Source organism: Prionailurus viverrinus, unplaced genomic scaffold (assembly GCF_022837055.1).
Source record: "Prionailurus viverrinus isolate Anna unplaced genomic scaffold, UM_Priviv_1.0 scaffold_86, whole genome shotgun sequence".
Taxonomy (NCBI): domain Eukaryota; kingdom Metazoa; phylum Chordata; class Mammalia; order Carnivora; family Felidae; genus Prionailurus; species Prionailurus viverrinus.
Window position 1 is genome coordinate 144,254 of NW_025927648.1, and position 27,948 is coordinate 172,201.

General features: G+C 52.4%; 1 protein-coding gene across 5 annotated transcripts in view; it reads left to right on the top strand.

Annotated features, from left to right (window-relative positions):
* Positions 1 to 606: 606 nt before the first annotated feature.
* Positions 607 to 27,948, top strand: part of CD6 (CD6 molecule) — a 40,067-nt gene continuing 12,725 nt past the window's right edge. For 3 of the 5 annotated variants that reach the window (XM_047848565.1, XM_047848566.1, XM_047848567.1), the window contains exon 1: positions 607 to 866. In XM_047848565.1, the coding sequence (XP_047704521.1) occupies positions 806 to 866 (61 nt within the window). In that variant the 5' untranslated portion in view covers positions 607 to 805. The remainder of the gene's footprint in view (positions 867 to 27,948) is intronic. The other 2 variants (XM_047848564.1, XM_047848568.1) reach the window with 1 other exon arrangement.

Below are 27,948 nucleotides of genomic sequence, written 5' to 3' on the forward strand. Positions count from 1 at the left end.
TTCCACCATCTCTGCCTGTTGAAATCCTGCTCATCCTTCTTGGACCAGCTCCCCTGACTGATTCTCACCAGGGAATGAACACCCAGCCCATAGGTGGGGGCGGGGGGGGGCACTGGAGCCTCCTGTGCCATCTCAGGGGACAGGTCCAGCCTGGGAGGATGTGGGGGACACCCCATCTCTCAGACCCTTCTCCATTTACAATTCTCCAAAGGGCATCTGGGACTTTCCCCTCTCAAAAGTGCAGGACCCCACCCTCCTCCTGACCAGCCACAAACACACCCAAGGGCGAGGTAAATGTCGCGATTTTATCCCAGAGGAGCTGGCTTCCGTGGACCGGGACAGGGGGTGGGTCATGCGCTCACTCTTCCCACATGGACTGATTGATCATCTACTGTGCTTCAGGTCTCCAGAAAGGAAGCGTGTCCGCGTTTCCCTTTTCTTTGGGAGACACTTGGAGGAAGTGTGTGTGTGTGTGTGTGTGTCCCTCTCTATGACTTCTGGGGTTCAGCAGGGCTGGGTGGGCTCACAGGCAGCTGGGCTCTCCCCCTCAGCCCCTGTGATACCAGCCTGGCTTCCTGGAGACCAAAACCACAAGAAGAGAGCACAGAGGTGTGAGAAACACACTCACAGGCTGGTTTGGTCGCATGCGTGCAAAGGAGTGCTCTCTCTTGCGGAGAGAGAGTCATAAACAGGAGCAGCCAAGGTCCGAGCGAGCGAGCGGGTGCGAGGAGCACCCAGCAGCCACGTCCACCTCCTGGCCCCGGGGATGGCGCTTCCCGCTGGCAGGCACGCATAGCAGCCAGAGATGGCCCCGGACATGTGGCTGTTCTCTGCTATCCTTGGATTGCTGTCGGCAGCCCTATCAGGTAGGGCCCCTTTCCCACCTCCTGCCGCTCATGCTGGGCGACCTGGGTCCTGGCCTCTTGCTTGGTCCCCTTTCCGGTCATTTTCTCACTCACCTTTCTAGAACCTTTTAGCCGAGACGGTACCAGGGAGGCCCCAGCTACGGCAACAGAGGCTGGGACCTGGAGAGGGGCCAGGATCCCCCTGGGGGAGCTGGGCTGTGCCTGGACGGTCCCAGAAGACTCAGCATGCGCGCGTGCTGTCTTGTCAGCGGGCTCCCAGGGTCTGAGGAGGGAGACGCCTCCCACCATAAGTTTGGGAACTCCCCCATCCCCACTTCTCGGCGACTCTCAGGGAGAGAGAGAACGGTCAGTCCGGAGACAGAATTCAGGGAAGCCAATGGGAATTGAGGACAGCTGGGGGCTTGTGGCTCACATGCAACCAGTAAGGGGTAGTTTAGGGCACAAGTGAATAGGAGAGCTCTCGAGGGCCCCCTCCTGCCCCCTCCTGAGCTCCCCCAGGGTGCCAAGGCAGGGGCGTCAGGCAGGCAGTTTGGGGGCTGGCTGTGTTCATCAGACGCCGTTGGCCTCTGTCGAGTGCGGGGTCCAAGCTGGCGGGAGCTGGGCGGGGGCCCAGAGTTGCTAGAGATCCTGCTCCTGTTGGGACCTTTCGGGGGATGGGGAGACTCATGGAAACAGAATTCTGGGCCAGGGAAACCGGGTCCGCCTGGCAGGGGAGGTACCAAGTGCTTTCACTTTGCTTTCACAAGGGGACCCAGAGAGGCCCCATCAGGAGGGCCACCCAAGCCCAAGCCGACTCGGAGAGCTGAGAGAGGCGGGGAGTTATTTGGGATGGCGGACAACTCCTCTCTCGGCCTCCATCTAGAGGCATGTGCTCCTGAACTCACCCCAGGTCGGGGAAAGCCATTTAGCTGGAACGCGCGTGCCTTCAGCTCCGTGCGGGGTCGTGTGGTCTCTCTCGCTCTACCAGGAGCACCCGGAACTCAGCCGCCTTCTGCCCCTGAGCTAAGAGCTAAGACCTAAGACGGACAGAGGGTCAGAGTAGGGGCCCCTCCTTCCCCGTCTCCACTGTCGCCACCCTCCGTCCTTGTCCATGAGACCCGACCGCCAGCCTAGGCTCAGAATGAAATCTGGGACAGAGAGGGTGGCTGGCCGGCCCCTGGGCCCCGGGAAACCGGCCTTGAGTGGTGCCGCAAGCAGGTGGGAACCCAGGGCCCCGGGAGAGCCCAGGAGGGTGAAACGAAGGGACTCCTGGAGCCAAGGTCCCTACACCCCAGCCCTTTTTGTCCCCTCCTGACACTCCTGCCCGCCTCACCCCGCTCCCAGCACGGATATTTCACTCTGTGTTTCTAAAGCCACATTCATATTCAATGGTCTCACTTGTTACTAATACCAGTTTAGTCTTGAAAGGAAACTTGATGTCACGATTCTAAGTGGAAAACCGACATCATGTGCCATAAATAAAAGATGAAGGTAAGCATAAAAATAAATGGGGGTGGAAACCAATTTCTATTACGTGCTAGCAAAAAGTTGAAAGAAAGCAAAGGTCCTTGAGCCTGAAGCCGACACCTGTCCCCTCTGTTAAAGGGAAGATGGGGTGGCGATAGAGATACCCTGGCTCCAAATTGTTACTTTCTTCTTGATCTCTCAGGGGGACTGATAGCACTCGGAATGGGGAATAGTTTCCCTGCCGTGTGATTTAATGGCACTAAATGCTGCTTCCCGAAAGCCTCCTAAAGGGTCCCCAGAGGCATATGTCCTACCGCTGGCAAATAGGGCCTGGCAGGAAGAACATTGCCGGCAGAAGGAAACGGTGTCCCCAGGAGTAAGGTGGGGAAGGCCAGAGCTAGCTGGTGTAGGGAGGCTGCTCCCCGGGCCTGCCAGAATGTTCTTCCCCGCCCCGCCCAGGTCCAGCAGGCCCAAACCCCAGCAGAGCTGAGCCCTAGGCGGGCAAGATGGACCCCGATCTGCCTGGGGGGTTCTCCTTGGCGAAATCAGTGTGTTGGGCCGATCAGATTTGGGGAAAGGAAATGAGGGTCTCCAAGGAGAGAAAGAAAAAGAAAGAAAGGAAAACAACAGAGACGAGGGACGAAAGGATCCTGGAAGAATGAGGCCCCAGAGGGAGTCCCAGGGCCTTCACTCTGACAGCTGCATGGAGCCCCGGAGGGGTTAGCAGGCTGCGTCTGGGGCCGCAGGAGGCCGGAGGCTGGCCGTCCTGGGCCCCGGAAGACCCAGCCATGGCTCTTTCACGTTCAGCAGGCCTCCCCTCTCCTCTGTCCTCTGCAGTCCTAGCACCAGGCTCCATCCTGGGTCTCACACAGCCATTTCTCTGGCCAGGCTGGCCTGGGGTCTGGGCCCTTCTCTCCTCAGGTCTGGGTGCGTGCTGTTCAATGACCAGGGCAGGGACCACGCTTTCCAGTTCTGCGGGTGCTCCCTGGAGACCTGGGTCCAGGACCAGTTTGTCCACATACCCTCCAGTTTTGTGCCTCAGTTTCCTGATCAGTCATCTGGGGACAAAGAGGGAGAAGGAATGGACTCGAAGCCTTTTTACTGGGGAAGCTTGGGTGGGGTCAGGAGGCCAGGGTATTGCCTGGGCCCCGTCTCTGACTCACCCCGTGTTCTTCTCTGATCTGGACTTGGGTTTCTGCGCCAGTGAAATGGGGTGCTTTGGGTGGACGATCCCTAAGGGCTCGGTCAGACCTGACATTTCTGTGTGCAGAGCGATAACATAGAACCAGGCCTCTCCCCCAAGGGCCGTGCCGAGGTTGGTGACTCTAATTCCATCTGGACGGTGGTGGGTTGAGGGCTTCTGTTGTGCACTAAAAAGGCTGTTTGTGGTTACTTTATTAAAAAAAAAAAAAAGTTTCTTAAATTAACAAATTTTTTAACATCGATTTTTTTCCCTTCGCTTATAAATTCAATATACAAAAATCACTTTATTTATAAGTCCAGTAATTTTCGACAATGACTCTCAGGGAGCCTTTGATGAATATTTCATCAAATCAGGTTGAACGGAGTAAGCACCTTAAATAATAAATACCACTCACAAAGGTAGCTAATTAAATTCCCTTAGATCTGTAATGTCTAATATAGCGGCCACGGGAAGTTGCATTTGAAACGCGGTAGTCTGAGTTGAGAAGGTTGGAAAGGTAACATACACAGCAGATGTCGAAGACGTGTTCAAAAAAAGAACACAAAATACCTCATTAGTAACTTTTATGTGAATTGTATGTTGAGATGATAATTTGTTGGATATGTTAGGTTAAATACATTTTATCATTATAATTAGGTTGATCTATTCCTTTTTCACGTTTAAAAAATGTGGCTACTAGGACATTTTAAATGACCCAGGTAGCTTGCATGGTGTTTATATCGGATAGCACTGCCTTACCTAATCTAAGCTGCATTTGTACATCTAACGAACTCGATTGTCTTATAAATGCTTCAAACAGCTCTAAGAAACACAACTGTTCCAAGGATTTCAGAGAATACTTACAGATCTAAAACCCTAACTTTTAAGCAAAGTGAGTATTAAGTTCTCTGAAATATGCCAATAATGTTTACAGACATTACCAAACTCTCTTAAGTTTTTAACTCAAAATTTCAACTGAAGTCAATTACTCGGTCACACACACAAGAAATTCCAATGGCCACGTGTTCTTAAACATCACAGGTAACAGGACTTCATGCAGCAACACAGGGAAATTGATCCAACCGAAACTTAACATAAATGTATAATCACTCAGGGTTTCCACGTCTTTCCATCATCTTTATTTTTCAAATTCTAATCTTCTTGGGCTTCAAAGCCACTTACCAAGGAGAAAAGGCTTGTCCCATAGCAGATAACACGGATTATCCCCCTGGAGACTGGAGGGTCTGTCTTAGTGCATTGAGAGGAGGTCAGCTTTTCTATTGTTTTGCCGAAATAGAAGATTAAGATTCTCCTGTGCTGCTGATGCGTGTGAGATGAGCTTTTGGATAGGCTGTGCCCTCCACTTGAGCCAGTCCCTTGACCTGTGACCTCTGGACCCAACTTCTGCAAGCCTAATTCTCTATGTGTCCTGGATCAGATTTAATCCAATCCACCCGATTGGATTAAATCAAACAAATGTGTTTGCTATTCTATTCTTCTTCTTTTTCTTCATTTTTCCCCCCTCTCATTCTTCCCAGCTGGCAAGACAGATGTATAAATAATATATGACTGGCATCTGTGTATTTCTCCTGGCTTAGTCTGGCTCTCTGGTCACAGGTCAATGACTGGTGGGGGACGTTGGCATGACGGTCACCATCGTGGTGATGTGGGATGACGCGGCTCCTAGGGTAACGTGGCTTATTACAGAGGCATCTAGAATGAGTAAGAAACACTGTCCACTGACTGCCTCACTCAGTCTGCGTTTATTGAGGCCTGCTGGGAGCCAGTCTCATTGCCTGATAGGGAAGCTCAGGCATCACATTGGGCCCCCAGCCGTTGGATTCAAAGGCTGAAGAATCAGCCCTATTCCTGAGGACAAGGGAGGGATTAAGCAGGTGGCCCCAATGGAGGCTTTGGGACAGGGGCTTGGAGGAAAAGACTAGGCCATGTGGATGGCTGTGAAACCACCGACCTGTACCCATGTTGATGCTCAGCCCTGCACTGAACAGACCCTGGTGGGGGCTGGAATCCCCAAGCCCATCTCCTCTCTACTCACAGTGTCTTCAGACTCTCCATCCCAATCCCTGGCACTGCCTCCTACCCGCCCCCCCAAGCCTCCCCCAGAGTCAGGGCTACCAGAGTCCCTCAGAGCAGGACTTCCTGGGGGCCCTCATTCCTGTCCCTTCCCAGGGTTTTCGAAAGCTGCCAATTCACTGATAATTTACTTAATATTTTCAGTGGATATTTTATTTTTGTTTTTATTTTTCGACAGCAGAGATCCCAATGCAGGGCTCAAATTATATTTTTGAGATCATTTCCTGAGCTGAAGTTGGATGCTTAAACAACTGAGCCACCCCAGGTGCCCCTAAGCTGATGTTTCAAGGTGTAAATACTTTCGTTTTTAGAAAAAAACTTTATCTTGCTCCCTTAAAGATAAAGCCATTGTAAATCACCTTAATGGTGGTAATGGTGAAAATAAACATCATGGAAACAAAATGTCACTAAATTCTAGCCAAATGTGTTGCTGCTTTCCTTGAGCTCAAATGGGAGGGTTTCTAGATGTCAGAGAGGCATTAGGGACTAGCGCCCTGAGAGATTTTCTCCTCCAAGTAGTCAGAAAAGCTGAAAGGGCATAACTGCCTTCATGTAACTTAACACCATGTCAGTGATCACCTAAATCATTTCTCAAGGCTTCAGCTCTGGGCCTCACCCTGGTCCGGAGAAAGGACGAGGGTGGTGGGCAATCTGTTCCCCTTACGGGACAGAGCCTGGGGAAGCCTTCTGCTTACCTTCCTGGTGGACATCCTAGAACATGGCGACCCCGTTTCGGGATGTCCCCAGGCCCCCAGGACAGCCCCTAGACTCCTGGTGAGCCTTGCAGTTGAGAATGGTGCCCAGATTCACATCCCCCCAGTTTACCTCTGGGAACGAGCCCCTGTAGTGTGGGGACAAGGAACCAGGAAGACGGGTGAGCGTAGGATTTTAGAACTCACTCTGGCTCTCGATTGCGGGGGAATCTTGGGCAGGCCCATTCCTTCCTCTGGCCTTAGTTTCTTCAAAGGAAAAATGGGCAAACTGAACACTAAAAACCCAGCCTAAAAACCCTCGTACTCTGTGGCTTTACCGTTTGTGGAGCAGGGCAGCGGAGATCCAGCTGTTAGAAACCAACTGGAGTATGGGCGCGACATGGTAACCCCCGGCCGGCACCTGCCACGCGGAATCGTGGACCCTGGCCGGAGGCCGGCTTGGCTTCTCGGTCCCGGCTCTGGGTGACCTGGGTTATTTCTCAGCTTCTGCGTGCCTGCAGGCTACAAATAAAAACACCCACCTCACCACATTATGAAATTTAGATAATTGCATCGGAAAATGCCTGAACATAGTAGTGCTTAAAAATGTGAGTTATAAATGTTACACAGCCAGGAGAAGGGTCTTGTAAATGCGAGTGCAGGGTTTAGCGGTTAACACGCCGTTTGCACAGTGAGCTCGTTTACCCACATGACAAGCCCAGGGTATAGATGAGGAAACCAGGGTTTATCGAGGCTGAGAGACCGGTCCAAAGTCTGTAGCTAGTAAGTGACAGGACTTGAGCTTAGGGGTCGCAGCTCTGGCTCTTTCCCAGGGAAGAGCGGCCTCCTGGAGGGTTGTCCTTGGGGCTCCTTGCAAATATGAGGTTCTCCCCCAGCTCCCCCATCCCCCCCCCAGGCTTGCAGCCTGAGGGGCCTCTGAGGTTCCGGGGTCTCCTGGAAGGCTTCTCAGGGACAGATGGGGTCAAATGTGGCTGCGCCCTTGTGGGGTCCTGCTGTGCACCCACCCTGCCCGCCTAGGCCAGAAATGAATGAAGGGGAAGCTGAAGAGGCACCGCGAGCCTGGGGACGGTTTGTCTGGCGGGAGGTTCCATCTAGTCACATTTATTGGGCGCCTGCTGCATGCCAGGCCCTGTACAACACCGAGATGTGAGATACGAAGGTTTGTCCTCGAACACTTTACGTGCTGTGAGGAAGATGATAAAACACACAGGGTCAGCCTGGGGTACGTGTGACAACAGATGCAATCCGTTGACAGCCGTAACCACCATTCATTGCAGGGGACTTACTGTTCTGTAAGCATCGGCTGAGCGGATGCTGTCCCGCCCTGACATTGGGTCATTTTATGATTGGGTCAACTAAGGCTCAGAAGTTTATGTATTTGGTCCCAGGCTGGGGGCGGATCCGGAGTTTAAATCCAGGTCGGTAGGTCTCCAAAACCCACATTCTCCGTCACAGGGCTACACTGCCTTCCAGAGCTGGGAGTCTGAGAGGGGGAGGGCCCGAGCCTCCTGGAGACACTTGGTGGCTTCTCAGATGGGCGATGGCGGTAGGGGCAGGGGGGTGGGGTGGAACCTGGCTGTCCCAAGGGGGCTGGACATACAGAGAAGAGTGGTCCAAACATCCTGGGCACAAAGTGTGCAAAAACTAATGAAGCCTGAGGAAAGTGTAAATGGTCCGTTGTGTTGTGGCAATGTCAGCTTCCTGGTTTTGGTAAGTTACTCTGGTTAGTTACATAATATGTCATCACTGGGGGGAAGCCGGGCGATGGATACACGAGACTCATCTCCATGCTATACTGGGTGGAAAACATTCCTTGCAGAAGGACCGATTTGAGCAGAAGCCTGGAGGTGAGGCAGTCAAGGTGAAAGCCCAGGACGGGCTGGCTATGGGGGGTGGCTGACCAGCCGGCCCTGCTGGTCCTATAGGGAACATTCTCTTCCTCCTGATTCATCTGGACTGCTGTGTGGCGGGGATTCGATGAGCTGATATTCATGAAAATGCCAAGCCAGCGACTAGCCCACAGAAAGCACACACATAGACCGTACACACGTTTAAGGATGTTAGCCGGGCAGTCACAAGGGTAACGGCCTCCCAGACAGCACTCTGTAAATTCATAGATCTATTTCCTCGTTGCAGCCCTATGAAATAGGAGTTATTACCACCCCCATTTTGCCGATTAAGTGGCTGAGGCTCCGAGAGGCGAAGGGACTTTTCCTAGATCACACAGCTAATAGATGCACAGCTAGTGGATCTTTAACTTGACCTTGTGACTCCTGATCCATGTTCTTTCCCAGCCCTGGAAAAATAGGCAGGGTTTGGGCCACGGACCCCGTCCACTTCAAGATTTCTTCGGGAAAGGTCTCCCCATTCTCTGGAGACTTTTCATCTCACCCACTATCGGCTGGGCGGTCATGGAACCCGGTTAAAAAAAAAAAACAAAAAACCCTTGAAGCTACTCATGAGTCAGAAGCCACTTCCTGGCCAAGGAGCCACTCTGAGCCTCAGTTTCCCTGGCTGTAAAGCAGGGTCGATGTCAGCTTCCAGAACCCGGGTCTAGGATGAGGCTCCAAGAGATGTTGGCTCTGGAGTACTTGGGAAAATATGGGGTCCGTGCACATGCTGAAGAGTCCCATGGCCATAACTGCTGCTGGGCCAGGGGCCATGACAGGAGCTCATGGGGACGGCAGAAAAAGAAGAAGGAAGCCCGTTTCCGCCCACCATTTTGTAGAGTCCTGTGGCTCAACCGCCTTCTGCCAGAAAATGGCAGCTGAGAGAGCCTCTGAGATGCCAGCCTGGACAGGGAGAGAGGGCGGAGGGGTTGTAAGAAGAAGTTGCCAGGCCCTTGGGGGATGCTAGACTGGGATCCCATAAGAGGAAAGTGATCCCCTGGCTTTCCCCTGTGTCTCCACCTATGTTAGAAGGTAGTGGCACACGTTAGAAGGTCTACCCTATATGTCTTCATGCCTCCCCTCCATCATGGCCAAGCTGAACTGGGCTCTCCAGGCAGTGCTCGCAGATGCCCAGGGGGTCTGTGCATGGGGCCGCAGACTGTGCGAGTGAGGAAGGGCCTCAGCGCTGGGAGCTTCTCAAGATGTCTTGGGGGTCCCACCTGAGCACCCCACTTCCTATCTGGAAGTCAACTGCTGAGGCCTGAGCAAGGGAGGGCACAGAGGTGAAGTCACCGTGTCGCCACAGCTATGTGCAAAGCCAAGCACAAGCTCTGTCCATTTGACAGAAGGACAAACTGATACTCAGAGAACTCCAGCCATGCAGCCAGTCGCTGAGAGAACTGGGACCCTAGCCACCTTCTGGTCACCAATCCACCCCCACCAGCTGCCTCTTTCTAAATGGAGCTTAGGGGAAAGATTTTGATCTATGCATTTTTTAAAATTCTTTTTTGCTAGGGTGCTCACCTCATCTGGGAGGAGTGCGTGAGAGCTGGGCTGGGTGGGGGTGGGGGGTGGGCAGAGGTGGGAAACCATCCCTGGACCGTGTCACCCCCCACCCCCTGCCGAGTCTGCTCAGGGAGATTCACTTTTCCCTACTTCCCTTGACTAAACTAAAGTCACTTGCCAAATGAATTCAACTCCTTGGAGAAATGTGCCACATTCTCCAGATAGGATTCTAGAAATATCATGACAGTATCTGGGCAGGAAGAAACCCCAGAGGGCTGCCAATCATGTACTCCTGTTTGTCAGAGGAGAAAACCAAGGCGCAGAGTGGTGGGGTGGGGGGTGGGGGGAGCGAAGACGGGATCAAGGTCACGGAGCAGGAGTGGAAAGTGGGGCCTGCAGTGGGCATAGCGGGGGGTCCTGTGCTCTCCCCAGTTGACATCAGTACGAAACTAACCCTCATCCACAGAACTTTTTCAGATTTTTCCAGTTGTGCCAATAACGTCCTTTAAGGCAAAAGAAAACTCCAGTTAGGGGACTGTGCTTTATTCTCATGTCTCTTTCTGTTCCTTCAACCTAGAATAATTTCTCAGATTTTCTTTCTCTTTCATGACATTGATCCTCTGGAAGAGTATGGTCCAGTTATTCTGTGATCTGTATCCCAAGTCGTGGTTTGTCTGATGATTCCTTGTGATTAGCCATGCCTTCTATGGCAGAAATAGCATAGAAGTGCCGTGGTGCTATCGTCGGCCTCTCGTGTCAAGGGGCGCGCCCCATCGGCTTGTCCCATCTCGGTGTTCTAATTTTGACTGCGTGGCTAAGGGGATGTCTGTAGGTAAGGTTGCTCTTTTCTGCTTTGTGACTCATGTGCGTCCTGGGGGCAGATTCTGTGAGAATGTGTAAACACGTTAGCTCCCCTCAAACTTCTACCCTCTAGTTGTGACATTAGTGATGACCCTGGCCTGAATCGGTTACCATCGCTACCGTTTCTCCATGGCGATGTTACAACGCCATCGTTCCTTCTGCAAGTTTAGTCACTGGCTTGGCTTTCTTGGCTCAGGTTCAGGGGGTAGGAGCCAACTGGTTCAGCGCCTCGAAGGCTGGAGCTGAAGAGGCCAAGGTGTGGGCCCCTCAGGCTGGGCCTCTGGCGGCGGCCATCTTGCTCCGCCTCAGAGGTTAGAGCTTGGTTCAGTTCCTCTCTGCTTCCGGGGCCGCTTCCCTCCCCGCCTACAAGTTTTGCCATCCACTTGTAGCTCCCGCTACACGTCGGGCACCGTTTTCAGCCACTGAGGATACGGGACACAGCCTCAGACTTCGAGGAGCTTATAGTCCAGAGGGGGGAAAGCAGACAAATGAACAAGCACGTTTCAAAATCAGTATCACATCAGAAAGGAAGTACCTGCACAAGGGAAATAAAGCAGAGTCCGAAGGACAGAGAGTGACTGGGGTCGGGGTCCAGGTAGGGCCTCTGGGGGCATTTGAGCAGAGATGTGACTCATGAGATTAACCTGGAATGGAGATGGAGAGATCAGGGAGCAGGACCTTCCGGGCGGAGGGAAGGCAGGTGCAAGGGCCCCGAGGTGGACCAGTTGAGGTGCTGGAGGAGATTGCTGAGGGAGTGGGGAGCAGAGAAGATAGAGACGGACAGGCTGCAGATGTCAGGGATCATCAGTCACGCAGGGGCTTGGAATGAACCCGTGGGAAATGGGAAATCTTCAGAGAGTTTTAGGTATGAAAAGACGTGACCCGATCTGCGTTTAGGCATATACAATTATTTAACAAATATGGTTTATGATCAACTCCACACTTAAACCTAAGTCAGTTTGTTTGGACCTTCTGTCCCCATCATCCATTTCCAACAAATATTACTTCGGTAAACAGAATATGTCCGTATAAACAAAACACTGAAAACAAAGCAGCTTTAAAGAGCCTGCTATCCAAGCCTGAGTCACTCTCCCCTTGGTACGAAGTGTTGGGTGTTCAAGGCTGGGCGGCACCAGCCAAGACTTGGAACCCCAAGCACCGAAGGACTGGAGAAGGACTAATTTCCTTTACTGTGGGATTCAGTCCTAGTTAATACCCACTCTCAAATGGTCTGGGGACACTGGAGGGCCATGCCGTGAGGGAGGGAAGTGCAGTCTGCCGGGCACCCTCAAACCAGCCGTCAGAGGCAAGGGAGCCCCCTCCCTCCAGCCGTCAGACCCCATCTGGCCCGGTTGGCCCATTTTACCCTGGAGAAACTGAGCCCCCTCCCCACCCGCCGCCCCGTCCCATAGGGACTTACCCAAGGTCATAATCCTAGCTGGTCTCACCTCTGCCAAATTCCGTTGTCACTTCCACCGGGTTCCAGCCGAAAATGCACACGCGCCGTAAACATTAGTCATCCTTATTGTAAAAATCGTTCTAACAACCACATGAAAAGAACTGTCACCCGGCACAAAACTCGGCCTTTCGTTCTTGAAGGAGGAAGGCTGCAAGTCCCTGGAGCGAGGCGCGTGTTTCGTCCCTCATCAGCATGACGGTGGGTGCGGGGGGCATCGTGCTGCCTCTGATCAGTGTTTGTCAGGACCGCTGTGAGCACGTGGAATCTGGGGTCCGGGAGACGAGCGTTGGATTCCAGGCCCCACCACCTCCTCGGTGGCCCGGGGCGAGGTCCAGAACCTCCTGAGGGGACACGGGCCTACGCCCCAACGCCAGCTCCTCCATTCTTACCCTCGAGATGGACTTTCCACCTTCCCTGAAGATCTTTACGGACCATTTCTAGCCACCTGCACGTGCATGGATGGTCTCGGTTCCAGCCATGTCAACAGAAGCCATGAAACAGTCCCGGGAGCACTTGCGGGTTTAGGGTCTGGCCCTCTGGAAGTGAAGGAGGGGGCACAACCATGCATCTTGCAAGTTGCCCCCTCCCACCCACCTCCTGGAATTCCCTAGAAGTCCCAGGGGCCCTCCCCCCGCCCCCAGCCCCTGCCTCTGGAAGGCCACCTTTGTTGCAAGTATGTGTGACTTTGTTTTCTAGAGCTACCATAAGGCAGCGCCACGGATTGGTGCGTGAGCAACAGAAGTGTATCCTGTCACAGCTCGGGAGGCTGCAAGTTCAAGATCAGGGTCTCCTTCTCAGGCAGGGAGGGAGCATCTCTCCCAGGCCTCTCTCCTAGCTTCCGATGGTTTGCTTGGCGTTCTTCGCCATTCTTTGGCTTATAGAAGCCCTGATCCGATCTCGGCCTTCGTCTTAACGTGGCATTCTTCCTACGCGCATACACCCATGTCCACACTTCCCCTTTTCATGAGGACCCCAGTCCTCCTGGACCAGCCGCCCCTCCCCACCCCCGCCCCCACCAATGACCTCGTTTTAACTTGACTACCTCTGTGAAGAGCCTATCTCCAAATAAGGTCACATTCTTAGGTACTGAGGTCAGGACTCCAACATATCTTTTTTGGTGAGACACAATTCCACCCATTGCCGTGTGTGTGCGTGTGTGTGTGTGAGTGTGTGTGTGTGAGAGAGAGAGAAGGAGAGAGAGAGAGAGAGAGACTCAGGGGTAGAATTTCTGGGTCATGACTATGGAAATGTTTTTAAAGTCGTTGTGTGGGCTCGGCTCCTGCCAGCAATCTACAGAGTCCCTGCTGACCCCCATTCTCAATACTCAGCATTACCCCACTTCTCAATTGTGGGTGTATGATACCGTTTTCCCGTGGCCTTACTTTGCATTTTTCTGATGACTGTGAGGCTGGATACTTCCCATGAGTTTATGGGTCCCGCGTGTTTCCGCTTCCGTGAAGTGCCTATCCAGGCCGCTTGCCCAGTGTCCCATCACTTGCCTTTTCCTTATTGATTTATAGACAATCTCCTTTTCTAAGGAGGGTTTCCTTTAAGGGGAGGCGAGGAGAAGGGAAGGGGAGGGGGAGGTTAGGGCATCTTTTGTGGCCTTAGATGTGGAGGACTGACCTGCACAGTTACTCCTTCGGGAGAGAAACAGAAAACCGCTCTGGGTCCTCTGTCTCCTTCTGGAATCCGTGGGGCCGGGTGTGGTTCAGAACCGAGACTGTTTGGATTTCTTCTCTACTTTGTCAGGTCTCAGGCAGGGCCCGGTCAGCCACTGGCATCAAATACATTAATATATCTGCAGCAACAATGTGTGATTGTCCACACCACACGGAATAAACAAAGACCTTGCTTCGGTAAAGGTCAGGTGCCACCACCAACAGAGTTATGAAAACACTTTCAGTTTGGGGGTCTCTGGGGCTCCCAGACCGCGGTAAGGGAGTGTGCACGGAAACCCCAAGCTGGGCCCTCTGGTGCCCCCTTTATAGGCTAATCCCCCTGACTGCTCCAGGGAGGTGACATGACCATCCTCATTCACGTTGGAGAAGCGTCGCCGAGGCACGGAGAGGCTAAGAAATCCAGCTCCTGGTATGAAGAGGAAGAGGGGGACTTGGACCCACATCGGTCTGACTCCAGGGCTCACAGACGTCCAACCCTCTGGTGGTGGCTTCTTGGTTTCTCTGTTCCCCAGGACTTGAGAGTTTAGAAACAAAGTCACAAGCCAGAGGAGTGGATTGGGAGGGCAGAGCACAGCTGGGAGTGAGCGGTGGCTCCGTTGGCTGAGCCAGACCCTCACCCCAAAGCAGTGGGTGCCGGTGGCCGGAGCTTGGGACGCCCGCCCCAAAACTCTGCCGAACTTGCCAAGTGCCCATCGTACTCTGGTACTGACCAAACATTCAGCCGGGCCTCTGCGTATCCTGGTTTGAAGCCTAAAGGCTTGGGGAGAGGCGCAGATCAGAGATCTTAGCCGTCACTGGGAGCAGGGGCTTGAGAAAGCAGCATGTCTTTCCGGTGTATAAATCGGGGCTGAAGCACCTTGGCAGAGAATGATGGGAAGGCCTGTGAGGCCAGGCCACTGGCCGGGAGAACGAGGCGGGTACAGACAGAGGAATGGGTTGTTGCTGCCCTTGGTGATCTCTCCTCCTGGCCCACTCACCTCTGGAAAGGTGCAGGTTGGGTCTCTCGAGTCCTTTGTCCAAGGCTTGGATGGCTCTCTCTCTCTCTCCCCACCACTTTCTCATCCCTGAGAACTCCTACACATCCTCTAAGACCCCTCCTGATGGTCCCCTGCTCTTTGGAGTCCAAGTTATTCCCACCCACCTCTACTTCTCCTAGAGCACTTTGCTCTGACCCCTGGGATAGAAATTCTCCCCGACTGTACTGAGCCATGAGTACACGTGTGAGCCCTACCGCGATGTGCGCACAGCCTGGCCAACGGTGAGGAATGAACGAAGGACCGAAAGAATGCACCTTCTTGGCTAAGGGTTAAGATAGGCGGAAACGTGGAAGGACTTTGAGCCCCCTCAAAAGCAAGCCTACGTGTGACTTGTGGAGGGAAGCGTGGGGCGACCGTGAGGCCTGGCGGCTAAGACTGTGGGCTCGGACTGGATCTGAAGTGATATTCTGTCCCCCGCCCCCCGCTCCCCCCAAGACATTCCAGTCCCAGCCTGAAGTCACGTGCTCGGGAAGGGGCCCTGGTTCCTTCCTTAGAGGGATGCCGATGGCTTCCAGCAGCTCTGGGTGCCTGACATCCGGGGGGCCCTTTTCCTAAGGGGGCTTTAGGCCCCCTCAGAAAGGTGTTAGCACCGCCTCTAGGAGCTGGGGGGATTTTCATCCCGTGCCCACACTCAAGCTTCATTCACCCAGAAACTGCTGTTCCAGCAGCTCTCAGAGACTCAAACCAGAGTCCCTCCAGAGAGCCAGTGGGTGGGGACAGGCCCCCTGGAAAACCCTGTGCAGCCCAGCAGGGTTTCGGCTTCCACTGAAACCCAGAAACCTAGCCCTGAGCTTTGCACAGGGGGCCATGCTCTGGAGGATTTTATTCTTGAATCTCATTCTGCCTTCACACACCAGTCCCTGACCTGCCCCGGGGCCTTCGCTCGTGCCATACTCCCGACCAGAATGCCCTTCTGCCTCCTCTCACTGGCTGATGCCGCATGAAGTCATGGAAAGAATAAATATGGGGAGCAAACCTGCATTTGCATTCTGGGTCTGTCAACACCAAGCTTTGTGACCTTGGGCTAGTAACTTAACTTCTCCGAGCCTCTTTGTCAGGAAGACGGGTTTCCTCACCGGGTTGTCATGAGGATTCTGTACAATAACGTATGGAAAGCACTCGGCACAGAGGAAGCCCTTGGTAAATGTGCATCTGCTCACCCGGTCCTAGTAAAACGCTCCTTGACCATCAAGGCCTCGCCCAAATCCTCCTCCCCTGCAGGAACTTTCTAGACTCACCCTCCTCAGGGTTCCTTGGGGACACCCTTTGTGCAGCCAGAGAGACAGGATTTAGCCAACTCTTGCCACCTGGGCCTCCCAGCTGGACCCCAAACTGCAGGCTGGCCTGGGGCTCCCTCACCTCCACTTTTCTACAGTAGAGCCCAGAGAGAGCCTGGCCACGGGCATGACCCTGGAAACGTGGGCGGAGGTAAGGCGACTTATACAGACTTCTATTAAAAATAACGGGGGGCGCCTGGGTGGCTCAGTCGGCTAAGCATCCGACTTCGGCTCAGGTCATGATCTCATGGTCCGTGAGTTCAAGCCCCGTGTCGGGCTCTGTGCTGACAGCTCGGAGCCTGGAGCCTGCTTCGGATTCTGCATCCCCACTACTCTCATTTAAGAAATGTTTACATTGGGGCGCCTGGGTGGCGCAGTCGGTTAAGCGTCCGACTTCAGCCAGGTCACGATCTCGCGGTCCGGGAGTTCGAGCCCCGCGTCGGGCTCTGGGCTGATGGCTCAGAGCCTGGAGCCTGTTTCCGATTCTGTGTCTCCCTCTCTCTCTGCCCCTCCCCCGTTCATGCTCTGTCTCTCTCTGTCCCAAAAATAAATAAACGTTGAAAAAAAAAAAAAAAAAAAAAAAAAAAAAAGAAATGTTTACATTTAAAAAAAAAAAAACAAACAAGAAATGTTTCCATTTTTGCTACATTTGGCAAAATGATCTATATTAATAAGAAAGAAAACCAAATAGATACTGTTGAAATACGTATTATTCTTTTCCTTCCTTCCCCAGAGGTTTCACACACTCCAAAGTGTGACATGTATATCACTGTCTTCCGTGCTTTCATATTTTTATTACACAAAAATGTATCAATACCCAATGGATGGGCACATGTGCCATATTTTATATAAGTGTTAGCATGCTGGACAGGCTGTTCTAACACTTACTTTTCTCATTCAATATATTATGTTTGCAAGATCTATCCAAGTGGATAGATAAAGATCTAGTTCATGCTTCTAGCGAAATAATCCAGTCTATGAATATAACACAGTATCTTTATTTCCTGCTGGTGGGCTGTTAGATTACTCCTAATTTTCTTTTTTTTTGTTTGTTTTAATTTTTTTTTACAGTTATTTATTTTTTAAGAAACAGAGTGAGACAGGGGCGCCTGGGTGGCGCAGTCGGTTAAGCGTCCGACTTCAGCCAGGTCACGATCTCGCGGTCCGGGAGTTCGAGCCCTGCGTCGGGCTCTGGGCTGATGGCTCAGAGCCTGGAGCCTGTTTCCGATTCTGTGTCTCCCTCTCTCTCTGCCCCTCGCCCGTTCATGCTCTGTCTCTCTCTGTCCCAAAAATAAATAAACGTTGAAAAAAAAAAAAAAAAAAAAGAAACAGAGTGAGACAAAGCGAAGTGGGGAAGGGGCAGAGAGAGAAGGAGACACAGGATCCGAAGCAGGCTCCAGGCTCTGAGCAAGCGCTCAGCACAGAGCCCGATGCGGGGCTCAAACCCACGAACTGTGAGATCATGACCTGAGCTGAAGTCGGATGCTCAACCGACTGAGCCACCCAGGCGCCCCACTCCTAATTTTTCTTTCTGCAGTAAAAATCCCTGTGGATGTTTGCATGTGAACATGCCAGATAATTTTTTCTAGGATATGTATGGAAAGGAATAGGTTTGGGGGTCAAGGTCTGAACATCTTCAGCTTTTTGAGGTATTATTGGCCATTTTTCGATCCATTATATGTGTAACGATGTGACCATCCTGCGTGATGTGTTTATAATCCGCTCTATCCACCTCCTATGCCCATGTGCACACACACACACATCTATCACATATACACGTTTATACTCGTTGACCCGGCAAGATCTTGAGTACTTAACCAGGGCCAGCGTTGGGTCTCTCTTGTGATCGTACGTCAGTCACACGAGACATTTACATCTGTGAGGTGGGGGAAGCAAGGCTGGCATATAACGAGATTGGCCCAACACGCCCATGGCGTGGAGGCAGCTGGGTTCCAAACCCGGGCAGGGGTTGGTTCAAACACCCCCCCACCCGAGACCTACTAGAATCAGAATTCTAGAGGAGGGACCGGACGTCTGCCTCGCGCACTCAGTGGTCTGAATTCTTATGGGGGATCGAGCAGGTGGGACCTGTGAAAGGCCAGTCAGTGCCTCTGGCCTGCTGGGCTCTCTTGGAACCACATCCCTTCTGTCACCCCTTGGGCTTAGTATGGAGCTGCTCATGACTCTCCATGGGTGGTTGTGTCTCGTCTCACCGGGCGGTGGCGGCCCAGAAGGTAGGGTCTGGCGGAGGCGCCTGTGGGGTCAGGACCACGGGAGCCCTTTGGTTTTGGAGGAACTCCTGTTACCATGGCAACCGCAGGCCCCGTCTCGTCTCTAGGACCACCGGAATGAACATTTCTAGGACTTGCAGAGCCAGGGAAGGGGGGCAGCAAAATGTGAGTGTGGGGCAGCTCTGCTGAGGTTCATAAGAGGGATGGGGAGGAAGGAGGAAATAACGAAGGTCTTTGGGGGAGCTGGAACTGTCCCCTTTGCAGAGAAGGCTGAAGGGCCCCTCAGAGCCGTCTTCGTGTCTGGGACGGAACGTGTAATCGACGGCCAGATGCCCCCCCCGCCCCCGTATCCACTCAGCACCGGACAAGAGAAAGTAGGCCAAAGCCTCAGGATGGGGGGGTCATCACGACAGCTTCCAGATACCACATCCGAGGCATTTCACGTATGTTCTCCCCGCAGCCCTCGAGGGCAACCCACAGACCTTCCCAGTTACACGCTCGTGTCCCTGACACCTGCTCCCGTCCCGGCACGTGGCGAGCGGTCAACGGGTGTGAATGGAATTGAACGCAGGCCAGCCACAGACTCATTTCTCAGCTCTCGGCACAGTGTCACTCACACAGCCTCGCTCTCTTGAGCAAGAGAGAGAACGGGGGACTTCCAGAAATCTAACGGGCCCCAAAGTGGGGTTATGTTGAGTTGTTCCTATGGTTGAGCTTCCCTTTCGGTGGAAATTATGAATGGCCATCGGATGTGGCGATGGAGGGGACAGAAATTCCAGCTGGGTATGCAGGGAGGGGGTCATGCAGATGAACATCCTCTGTCGTGTGACAGGGTGACGCAAGAAAGTTAAAAAGGCTGGATGTTCTCTGCCCTGAGGGAGTGGAGTCCTCTGGAGCTCTGAACTCCCATCAATCATGTGCTGTCTCAGCTTGGGCTGCTAGAGCCAAGCCAAATGCCACAGACTGGATGGCTCAAAGTACCAACGTGGTCTCACAGTTCTGGAGGCTGGGAAGTCCAAGGTCAAGGTGCCTGCAGGCTCAGTGTCTGGTGAGGAACCTCTTCCTCGTTCATGGCTGCCCCCCCTTCCTGCTGTGTCCTCACATGGCAGAGGGACAGAGTGCCTGTCTCCTGTTCTTTTTTCCATCAGGAGGTCCCCACCCTCATGACCTCATCTAACCCGAATTGCATCCCAAGCACCACACCTCCTGAACCATCACACTGGGGAGTAGGGCTTCAATATAAAGATTTGGTGGGTTGGGGGGTGGGACACAAAGGTCCAGTTCATAGCGTGTGCACTGAGTTTCCTCTGTGTCCCCAAGATTTTCCTAGGTAGAAGTGGAGAGAGTGAAATCAAACAAAAACGCCGGTCAAATAAAATAAAGCCAAAATCCCAAGTCATTGACTTCCCCTTACATTTTCTTTTTAATTAGAAAAATTGTTTCTTTCAGTTCATTTAGTTTGAGAGACAGAGAGACTGAGTGGGGGGAGGGGCAGAGAGAGAGAGGGGGAGAGAGAGAGAATCCCAAGCAGACTCCGCACTGTCAGTGAGGAGCCCCATGCAAGACTTGAACCCACGAACTGTGAGATCATGACCTGAGCGGAAACCGAACGTCAGATGCTTAATCGACTGAGCCACCCAGGAGCCCCCTAACTTCTCTATAGGTTCCAAAGGGAGGAAGGTCACCCCAACCTTCTTGGACTTAGAGATTCCCAGCGGGTACAGCCTGGTCTGTTCACCACAGCCACCGACACCAGTGAGCGAGGGTTGTGCTGTCCCACCAAGCCCTTGGGCCAGCCTCGGTCTCCTGACAAAGTAAACGCAGCCCGACTGGATGTCACAATCTCCCCCCAAGTCCCTTCGAAGACAGAACACAGCTACTGGCTCTGCCTCCGGTTGCAAGTTACTTGTGTAAACGGGCACCATGCTTCTTTCCAAATTTAATGGAATTGTAGCTTGTTCCTTTATTCTGTCCAGCCGTTCGGCGGATCGCTGCCCAGTAACAACCTCCAGGGAATTTCTTGAAAGAGAACCAGTTGCCTAGTCCCGGCCACCCCCCCTCTCCTGGCTGCTTCCCCGATACCCGCCCCACCCCCACCCCGGTTCCACTGGTGGTTGGTCTTCTAAGTGTCCCTTTCCCTCCTCACAATAGAAACGGGGGTGGGGGGGCAGACAGTACAGGACCCAGCCTGGGTTGGGGAGCTGGTGGGGAAGGGGCAGGGGCAGCTCGTGGCTCAGCCGGCAGACTTGTGTCCTCCGTGTTATGAGGGCAGTGGGACAAATGCCACCCCAGGAGCCTCTGCCCCAGGAAGGATGGTCTCTTCACGGTGGCAGCTCACCCTGGGAGTCAGGACCCCTTTCGGAAATTAACCCCCGGAAGCTGTACCACCATTATGGGGGGGAGCTTTCATGTCTGAGTTCAGGGTTTGCTGAGCGGTGCAGAGGTGGGAGGAGTTTGGGAGATCCCCTGGCTTGTCAGAGCTCCCTGCCCCCCCCCCGACTCCACTCCCCCCCCCCCCCACCACTCCCCTGCCCCCGGCACTGTCACTGAAGCTGAAACCAGGACCCTGGATTCCAACCAGTGGAGTAGAGCGGTTGACAGTGTGGGCTCTGGAACCAGAGAGCCTGGGTCCAAATCCCAGCTCCGACATTTTCTCACCGTGTCGTCCTGGGTAAATTACAAAACGTCTTTGTGCCTCAGTGTCCCCACTTTGCGGGCTTGCTGTGGGAATGAAATGAAATTAAATGAGTTCTTCTAAAGTATTGGAAGGGGCGCCTGGGTGGCTCAGTCAGTTAAGCATCTGATTCTTGGTTTTCGCTGGGGTCACGATCTCATGGTTCATGAGTTCAAGCCCCGAATCAGGCTCAGCACTGACAGCACAGAGCCCTCCTAGGATTCGCTCTCTCTCCCCCTCTCCCACTTATGCACGCGTGCTCTCTCTCTCTCTCAAAATAAATATATAAACTTAAAAAAAAATAGCTAGTAAGGGCAGGGCTGGGTCTCCTGTCCAAGCCTGTGGATGCAAGGCCCATGTTCTCCCCCACATCGTGCTGTCTGATGCAAATAGGATGTGAGCCACATTGGTCGTTTTAAATTGTCCTGTAGCCACATTTTAAAAAGGTGAAAACAGATGAAGTTAACATAATGATATATTTTACTGAACCCATATGTCCAAAATATCATCTCAACATGCTGTCAATATAAAAAGCTATTAATGAGCTATTTCACAGTCCACTTTTTTTCTTACCAAGTCTTCGAAATATGGTGTATACTTGGCATTTAAAGCCCATCTCAGTCTGGACCCTAAAGTTTCATCAGCGGGTACTTGATCTGTATTCAGATTTCATAAAATTCGCTATGGCAAAGGTAGGTTCATGTATCTAAGCAGCTCGAACGGTTTTTGAAGTTTTCCAACGACTGGATCAAGTATCAGTTTGTAAGATGACGTTTAAACGAATTGCATTAAAATAAAATGAAAATTGCAACCGTATCGGACAGTGCAGCACAACACAGTTCTCCATTTTGGACAAAAGGATCTCTAACATCTCCAGATTTCTACTCCTCTTGCCGCATTGGTACATACGAACTCTTTGCATATGATGAACCGCCCCCTGTAATGATAGACTGAGAGCACAGGACACATTTTCCATTTATATCGATAGGATATTGGAAGTCGTACGATGTAGTGGTTTAAGAGTGGCTTCTCAAGCCAGACTGCCCAGGCTCTACGCTTGCCTCTAATGCTGACCAGCTGGGTGGCCGTGGGTGATTTGCTTAACCTCTCTGTGTTGCAGTTCTCTCTGTGATGACACAGGGAGGCTGATAGTTCCCACTTCATAGGATAGTTTCAGGATTCGAATAGATACTACATGGGATTAAAGCGCATTGATAATACTCATCATCTCTGGGGCATACAGTGAGTGTTCATTAGAGTTGCCTTTCATTATATATTTTATCTAATTATAATGAAAGGATCGAAGGGACTAGAAGAGACCAGAAAGCTATCAGTCTGTTGTCTTGCAAGTGAGAAAACAGGTCCGGGGGAGTATAAAAGACCCATCCGAGGTGACACAGAAAAGCTAATGATAGAAATCAGCCCGGACCTGCCTCCTCTAACACTCAGCCCCGGTGTGACCCCTCCACTCTGCCCCCAACAATCCTGACATTTACCAGAGAAGAAACGGCTTGACCCACGGAGCACACGAGCTCTTTGTTTCCCCTCCAGGCGTGAGTGTGGCTCTGGCTGACACGGCGACACTGGCCATGTGGTCTGCCGGACCCTCACCACAGGCTCGGGTGAACGGAATGAGTGGACAGCTGGCTTCAAACTCATTGTGGGGGCACCTGGGTGGCTTAGTCGGTTAAGCGTCCAACTTCAGCTCAGGTCATGATCTCGTGGTTCATGAGTTCGAGCCCTGCGTGTCGGGCTCTGTGCGGACAGCTCTGCCCCTCCCCCACTTGGGCTCGCACTCTCTCTCTCTCAAAAAGAAACGAACACTAAAAAAACTCATTGTATTAGTACTGCGAGCCCACCACATGTTCTCCCCGAAAAAAAGGCCCGCTTGTTTCTTTGGAGACCTTTAATTTTTAATTTGTCGTAGAAGATTTTAAAAATTTAAAGCAACCAAAAGAGAGAGAAAACAACAAAACTCGCCGTATGGGCATATTTCCTGCTAATGTTTTTTATTTTTCCTATGTTTTTTTTTTTTTTCTGTAGTAGAGATCACATTTCATTTATTTATATCCTTTTAGCATCTCTTCTGGGCAAGGCACTGTGCCAAGTGTCGGGGATATGGAACATCTCTGTCCCTGTGACCCTTAGAATCCAGCGGGCCTGATGGGAATCAACAGCACATCACTAAAACCACCGTAACTGCATGTGACTGGGGCCACGGAGGGAAAAAGTCCAGGGTTCAAGGAAGAGGACAGAATGGGGGACCGAACTCGGGCTCCTTCTGGGTCTCAGAAGACCTTCAGAAGCTTAAAACCGGGCTGGGTGGGGGCGGGGGCCAGAGGGGAGAGCCCAAAGTATTTGTAGTTTTCCCCACATCATTAAAAACTCTTTGTGCATATCTTTTTGCAAATATTTTTACTGTTGATCCTCCTAACCGATCCGCCAGTTGCTTTTAGACAATTCAGTTGTCCCCAGTTTGGAGGACTGTAAATTTTGTTCCTATTAGAAACAAGGGAAGGGAAGGCTTTGTCTAACGTGTGTCGTATATTTCCATGTTCACGGTGAGCCTGCACTGGGGGTCCTTCTTGCTCCCGTCTTACAGAGGGAATTTCCGAGGCTCTGAGAAGTTAAATGATTTGCCTGAATCGCACAGTTAGCAAAGGGCTCGGGGGGCACCTGGGTGGCTCGGTCAGTTAAGCCTCCGATTCTTGATTTAGGCTCAGGGCATGATCTCACGGTTCGTGAGTTCAAGCCCTGCATCGGGCTCTGCGCTGGCAGCACGGAGCCTGCCTGGGATTCTCTCTCTCCTTCTCTCTGCCCCTCCCCCACTCACACTCGCTTAAAAGGAAAAAAAAAAAACAACAACAGAAAAGGGCTCAGGTGGGGAAAGGAATCTAGAACTTTCCAATTCTGACACATGGCCTCTAATCTCTATGGAGTATTCCAGATTACTTCTTTAGGACAGGTTTCCAGAAACGAAATGACTGGATCAAAAGGGCTTTGCTGTTGTTGTTCTCAAGGCTGTTGATGTGGGCTCATGACACTTTATACTGATGTTAAAAAGAAAACAATGTGCTTGTGGCAGGCGACACATGCTGCCCTCTGCGCGCTGGTTCTCTCTGTGGGCCCCCTCCACGTACGTGGCTGTAGCCCTCCGTCTCCACCCTGCCTTCCCCCAAACCCCGGCCCTGCAGCATCATCCTCTCGGCAAACACTTATTACGTCTATGCCTTTCTCGGCACATCTTTGGAGCCTTCAGCTGGTGTTTCTCTCACCCTGTGTGCCGGGCGTGCCCAGGGCGGTGTTCTGGTGACCCCGAAGGGGCCTGACAGCTCCCCTCCCCCACTTGCTCTGACACTGGGCCTCGGCCTCTCCTTCAGTGTCTACGCCTCTTCCTTTTCCATGTCCTCCAGCTCTCCAAGCCCCAGGGAGTCCCACGGGCCTGGGTGACACAAGAGGAGGACAAGTGTCTCTCAGCCTCCAGGCAAGGTGACTCTTCATTTTTCCTGTCCTCGGTCGCCTACATTTCACGTTCCCTTGGCATCTTCCCCTGGCTACCCTGTCCAGGGTCCTGGCCCGTTCTGCTCGGGGCCGTCTGGAAAAGCTGCTGTCCGTCGTCCTGAGCTGGGGGGGGTAAGCTTTTCTCCCCCCAGTCGGAGCCCTCCCCTCCATCTCTCATCCCTGTGGGTCCATACTTTTGCAGAACGGGGAGGGGCGCACAACTCAAGATGATTTTGTGGGGCACACAGCCTAACCGAGTTTAGTATCCAATAACATGGAGCCGCGTGGGAAGAAAAAGATTCAATTATTTTAATGATTTTCTCTTCGAGGCTCTGTCATTCTTTCTGAACCTATCAAAGAGACCGTCTTTATTCGATGATGACGCGTCTTTTAATATTTCTCATGTGGCTTTCCTTTTGGTACACTTAGTTTCACAGTTAGCTTCCATGTGGGGCACGCCGTACTAAAAGTCCATTTGTGCTCTATATTCGCCAAGTTTGTGCACGTCTACCTCGGTACCTGATTTTATAGAAATGCATTCATAGCACACATGGTTTCCTAAATACAGCCTTTTATCTCCTTCTTGTTTGCTTTCTCTCTCTCTCCCTCACTTCTCCCACCAGCATACGGCTCGGCCCCAGGACCAGTTACAAAATGTGAAGGCCCCCCTCCCCCCAGTGCAATAGAAAAATGTAGAGCCCCTTGTTAAAAAACTGTTAAGAATTTCAGGATGGAGACAGCACTGAACCACGTCCAAGGAACCTTCTGAGTTGGGGGCCTGTGAATGCACAGGTCACACGCCCATAAATCTGGCCCCCTCTGTCTTTCCCCCCACACTCTTGCCCGTGTCCATATAATCGTACCAGTTCATAAAAGGTGTTTTTTTTTTCTTTTTGGCCATCGCTTTACCAAAGTTGTATCACATTACACCTCCTTCCCTGCATCTTGCTTCCTTACTCAACACAGGATGGAAACCCCTCCAACCGGTGTGTGTCCATTTCATTCTTTATAAAGGCAGCATCAGAGGACATGCTGTAAATGGGCCATAATTCATTCCATTTCCCCAACGAATGAGCATTCACTCTGTGTCCAGTGATTAGCCATCCAAGACACCGCAATCAACACTTTTATAGTTGAGTATCTTAATGCTGTAGAGCAGATTCCCGGGAAAAGGTAATGGTTCCTTTTCAAATAAATTTACTCCAGCAAAAAGTGAATCAAATGCAAAGAAAAGTGTGAAACGCAGTCAAAGGCAGCAATGATGCCTGGGACGCACCGGTGCTGCGTTGGGCCCCGCGTGCCAGCCGAGGCCTGGATGCGAGGAGGGTGGGAGGGAAATTCTTCTTTTGTTCCTACAGGCACAGGACTCAGAGAACACAAAAGCCAGGATCCCTTCTTGGGATTGGGGGCAGGAAAATGCCTGGGACACAGGAAACAAACCCTTGAGGATGAATAAACTGCCTTGGTGACAGCTGTCCTTAAAGCTGGCAGGTCTAGGGGTGCCTGGGTGGCTTAGTTGGTTGAGTGTCTGACTTCTACTCAGGTCATGACCTCACGGTTTGTGAGTTCGAGCCCCGCGTCGGGCTCTGTGCTGACAGCTCCCAGCCTGGAGCCTGCTTCGGATTCTGTGTCTCCTTCTCTCTCTGCCCCTCCCCCACATGTGCTCTGTCTCTGTCTGTCTCTCAAAAATAAATAAATGTAAAAAAACAAAATAAAACCTGGCAGGTCTACTCACTCCTCCATCAGCCAGTCAATCAGCAACCACGGGGTTGGACAGCCTGGGACACAGGGCTGGTTCAGCTTTGAGCCCCGCCCTCCAGGGTTTTCTGGTCTAACAGAAAGCATGTGTGTTTTTGCACACGAGAGTGGTTTCCCAGACCCAGAGAGACACACACAGTCGATCTAGGGCCCTCCACACACACACACACACACACACACACACACACACAGAGACGCTTGCACACAAATGGTCACAACCACACACTCAGACACCCACCACAATCACAAGCACACACACGCCACAGCCAAGACCCCATTCCCCACCCCGGGGCCCTGGCACACGTATTGAAAACTGTTACTCTGTGGCACTGGGACCATTGCTGTGGGAACCGGGATTCTGCAGTCCTAACCTCGGGGCGTCTGGATCCTGGTTCTGAATATTCCATTAGCCACGGAGTTTGTGCTCTGAATTCTGAGTCCTTTCCCCCCCCAGGGGGTCAGGCCAGGCAGCCAAGCAGGGAGCTGGCAAGGACAGGCAATTCTAGGCCTGATTACTTTCTGTCTGAGTGATGGAGTGGCCCACATGGGTGCCTACAGGAGAGCTGTGTCTGCAGGCCTGAGCGTCGGGTGCGCCTGCGCGCACGACTGGGTACGAGTCCGGAGAAGCTTCTCAGAATATGTAGCAGCCGTGCCTGAGTCTGCAGCCCCTAGATCAGTCAGGCCAGGCCAGGCTGGGCCGGGGTAACAAACATAGGGTGAAATCTTCATGGCTTACCCCAGCAGAGGTTCACTTCTGGGTGTTTTGGTTTTTTTTGGAGGGTTTGCGTATGTTTTTTCGGAGGGGGCACCAGGATGTGAACCGGAAAAAAGGTTTACTTCTTACACAAAATTCCAGTTGGGTCCGCATTTCCCTCCATCTTGTGGTTGCATCAGGGCCTCCAATACTGGGTCAAAAGAGAAGGAAGGGACGAAGGAGGCTCGCTGCCTCTTCCCCACATCGGCCCATCAGCGAGCACACGCCCTTCTGAATGCAGGGGAGAGACCCTGAATGCAAGGGCGCTCCTTTGGGAGCACAGCGGCCCTGGCCACAGCCCTCCCTTTCTGCGTCTGCAAACTGGAATATCCCTGCCCAGCACGGAGCCCATTCCTCGGAGACTGTTCAAATCCAAGCTCTGCTTTTTCTCAGCTGGGGCGGGGTGCCTCGGGCCAATATCAGTCGGGGTCCCAACAGGAAACGGGAGGCGCTTTCAAAATAGGAGACTTTGAAGGGGCTTATTTACAAAAAGACTATTTACGGGGGCGCCTGGGTGGATCAGTTGGTTAAGCATCTTCAGCTCAGGTCACGATCTCAGTTTGTGGGTTCGAGTCCCGCGTTGGGCTCTGCACTGACCGTGTGGAGCTTGCCTGGGATTCTGTCTCCTTCCCTCTCTGCCCCTCCCCTGCTTGTGTGTTCTCTCTTTCTCTCTCTCTCTCTCAAAAATAAATAAACATTTAAAAACACACAGAAAAACAAAAAGACTATTTACAAAGGATAAGGTAAGCAAGAACCAGAAGTGGCTGAGCTGTTGCCACTCTGGACCCAAGGAGACAAGACCAGGGAGTGGTCAGTGAGACCTGGAAGGAGAGAGTCAAGGACAGGAGAAGCCAGGGGAATAAGCACCTACCACTCCACGCTCCTCCCTCCCTCCTACTTCTGCTGGGGCTCCCCATTGGCTGAGCCAAGCAAAAGCTAAAGGGCCCAGGGAGATGCTGGTGTAGCCCAAACAGGTCAGCCCCCAGGGGGCCAAGAGGACAGGGCTCTGGAAGGACA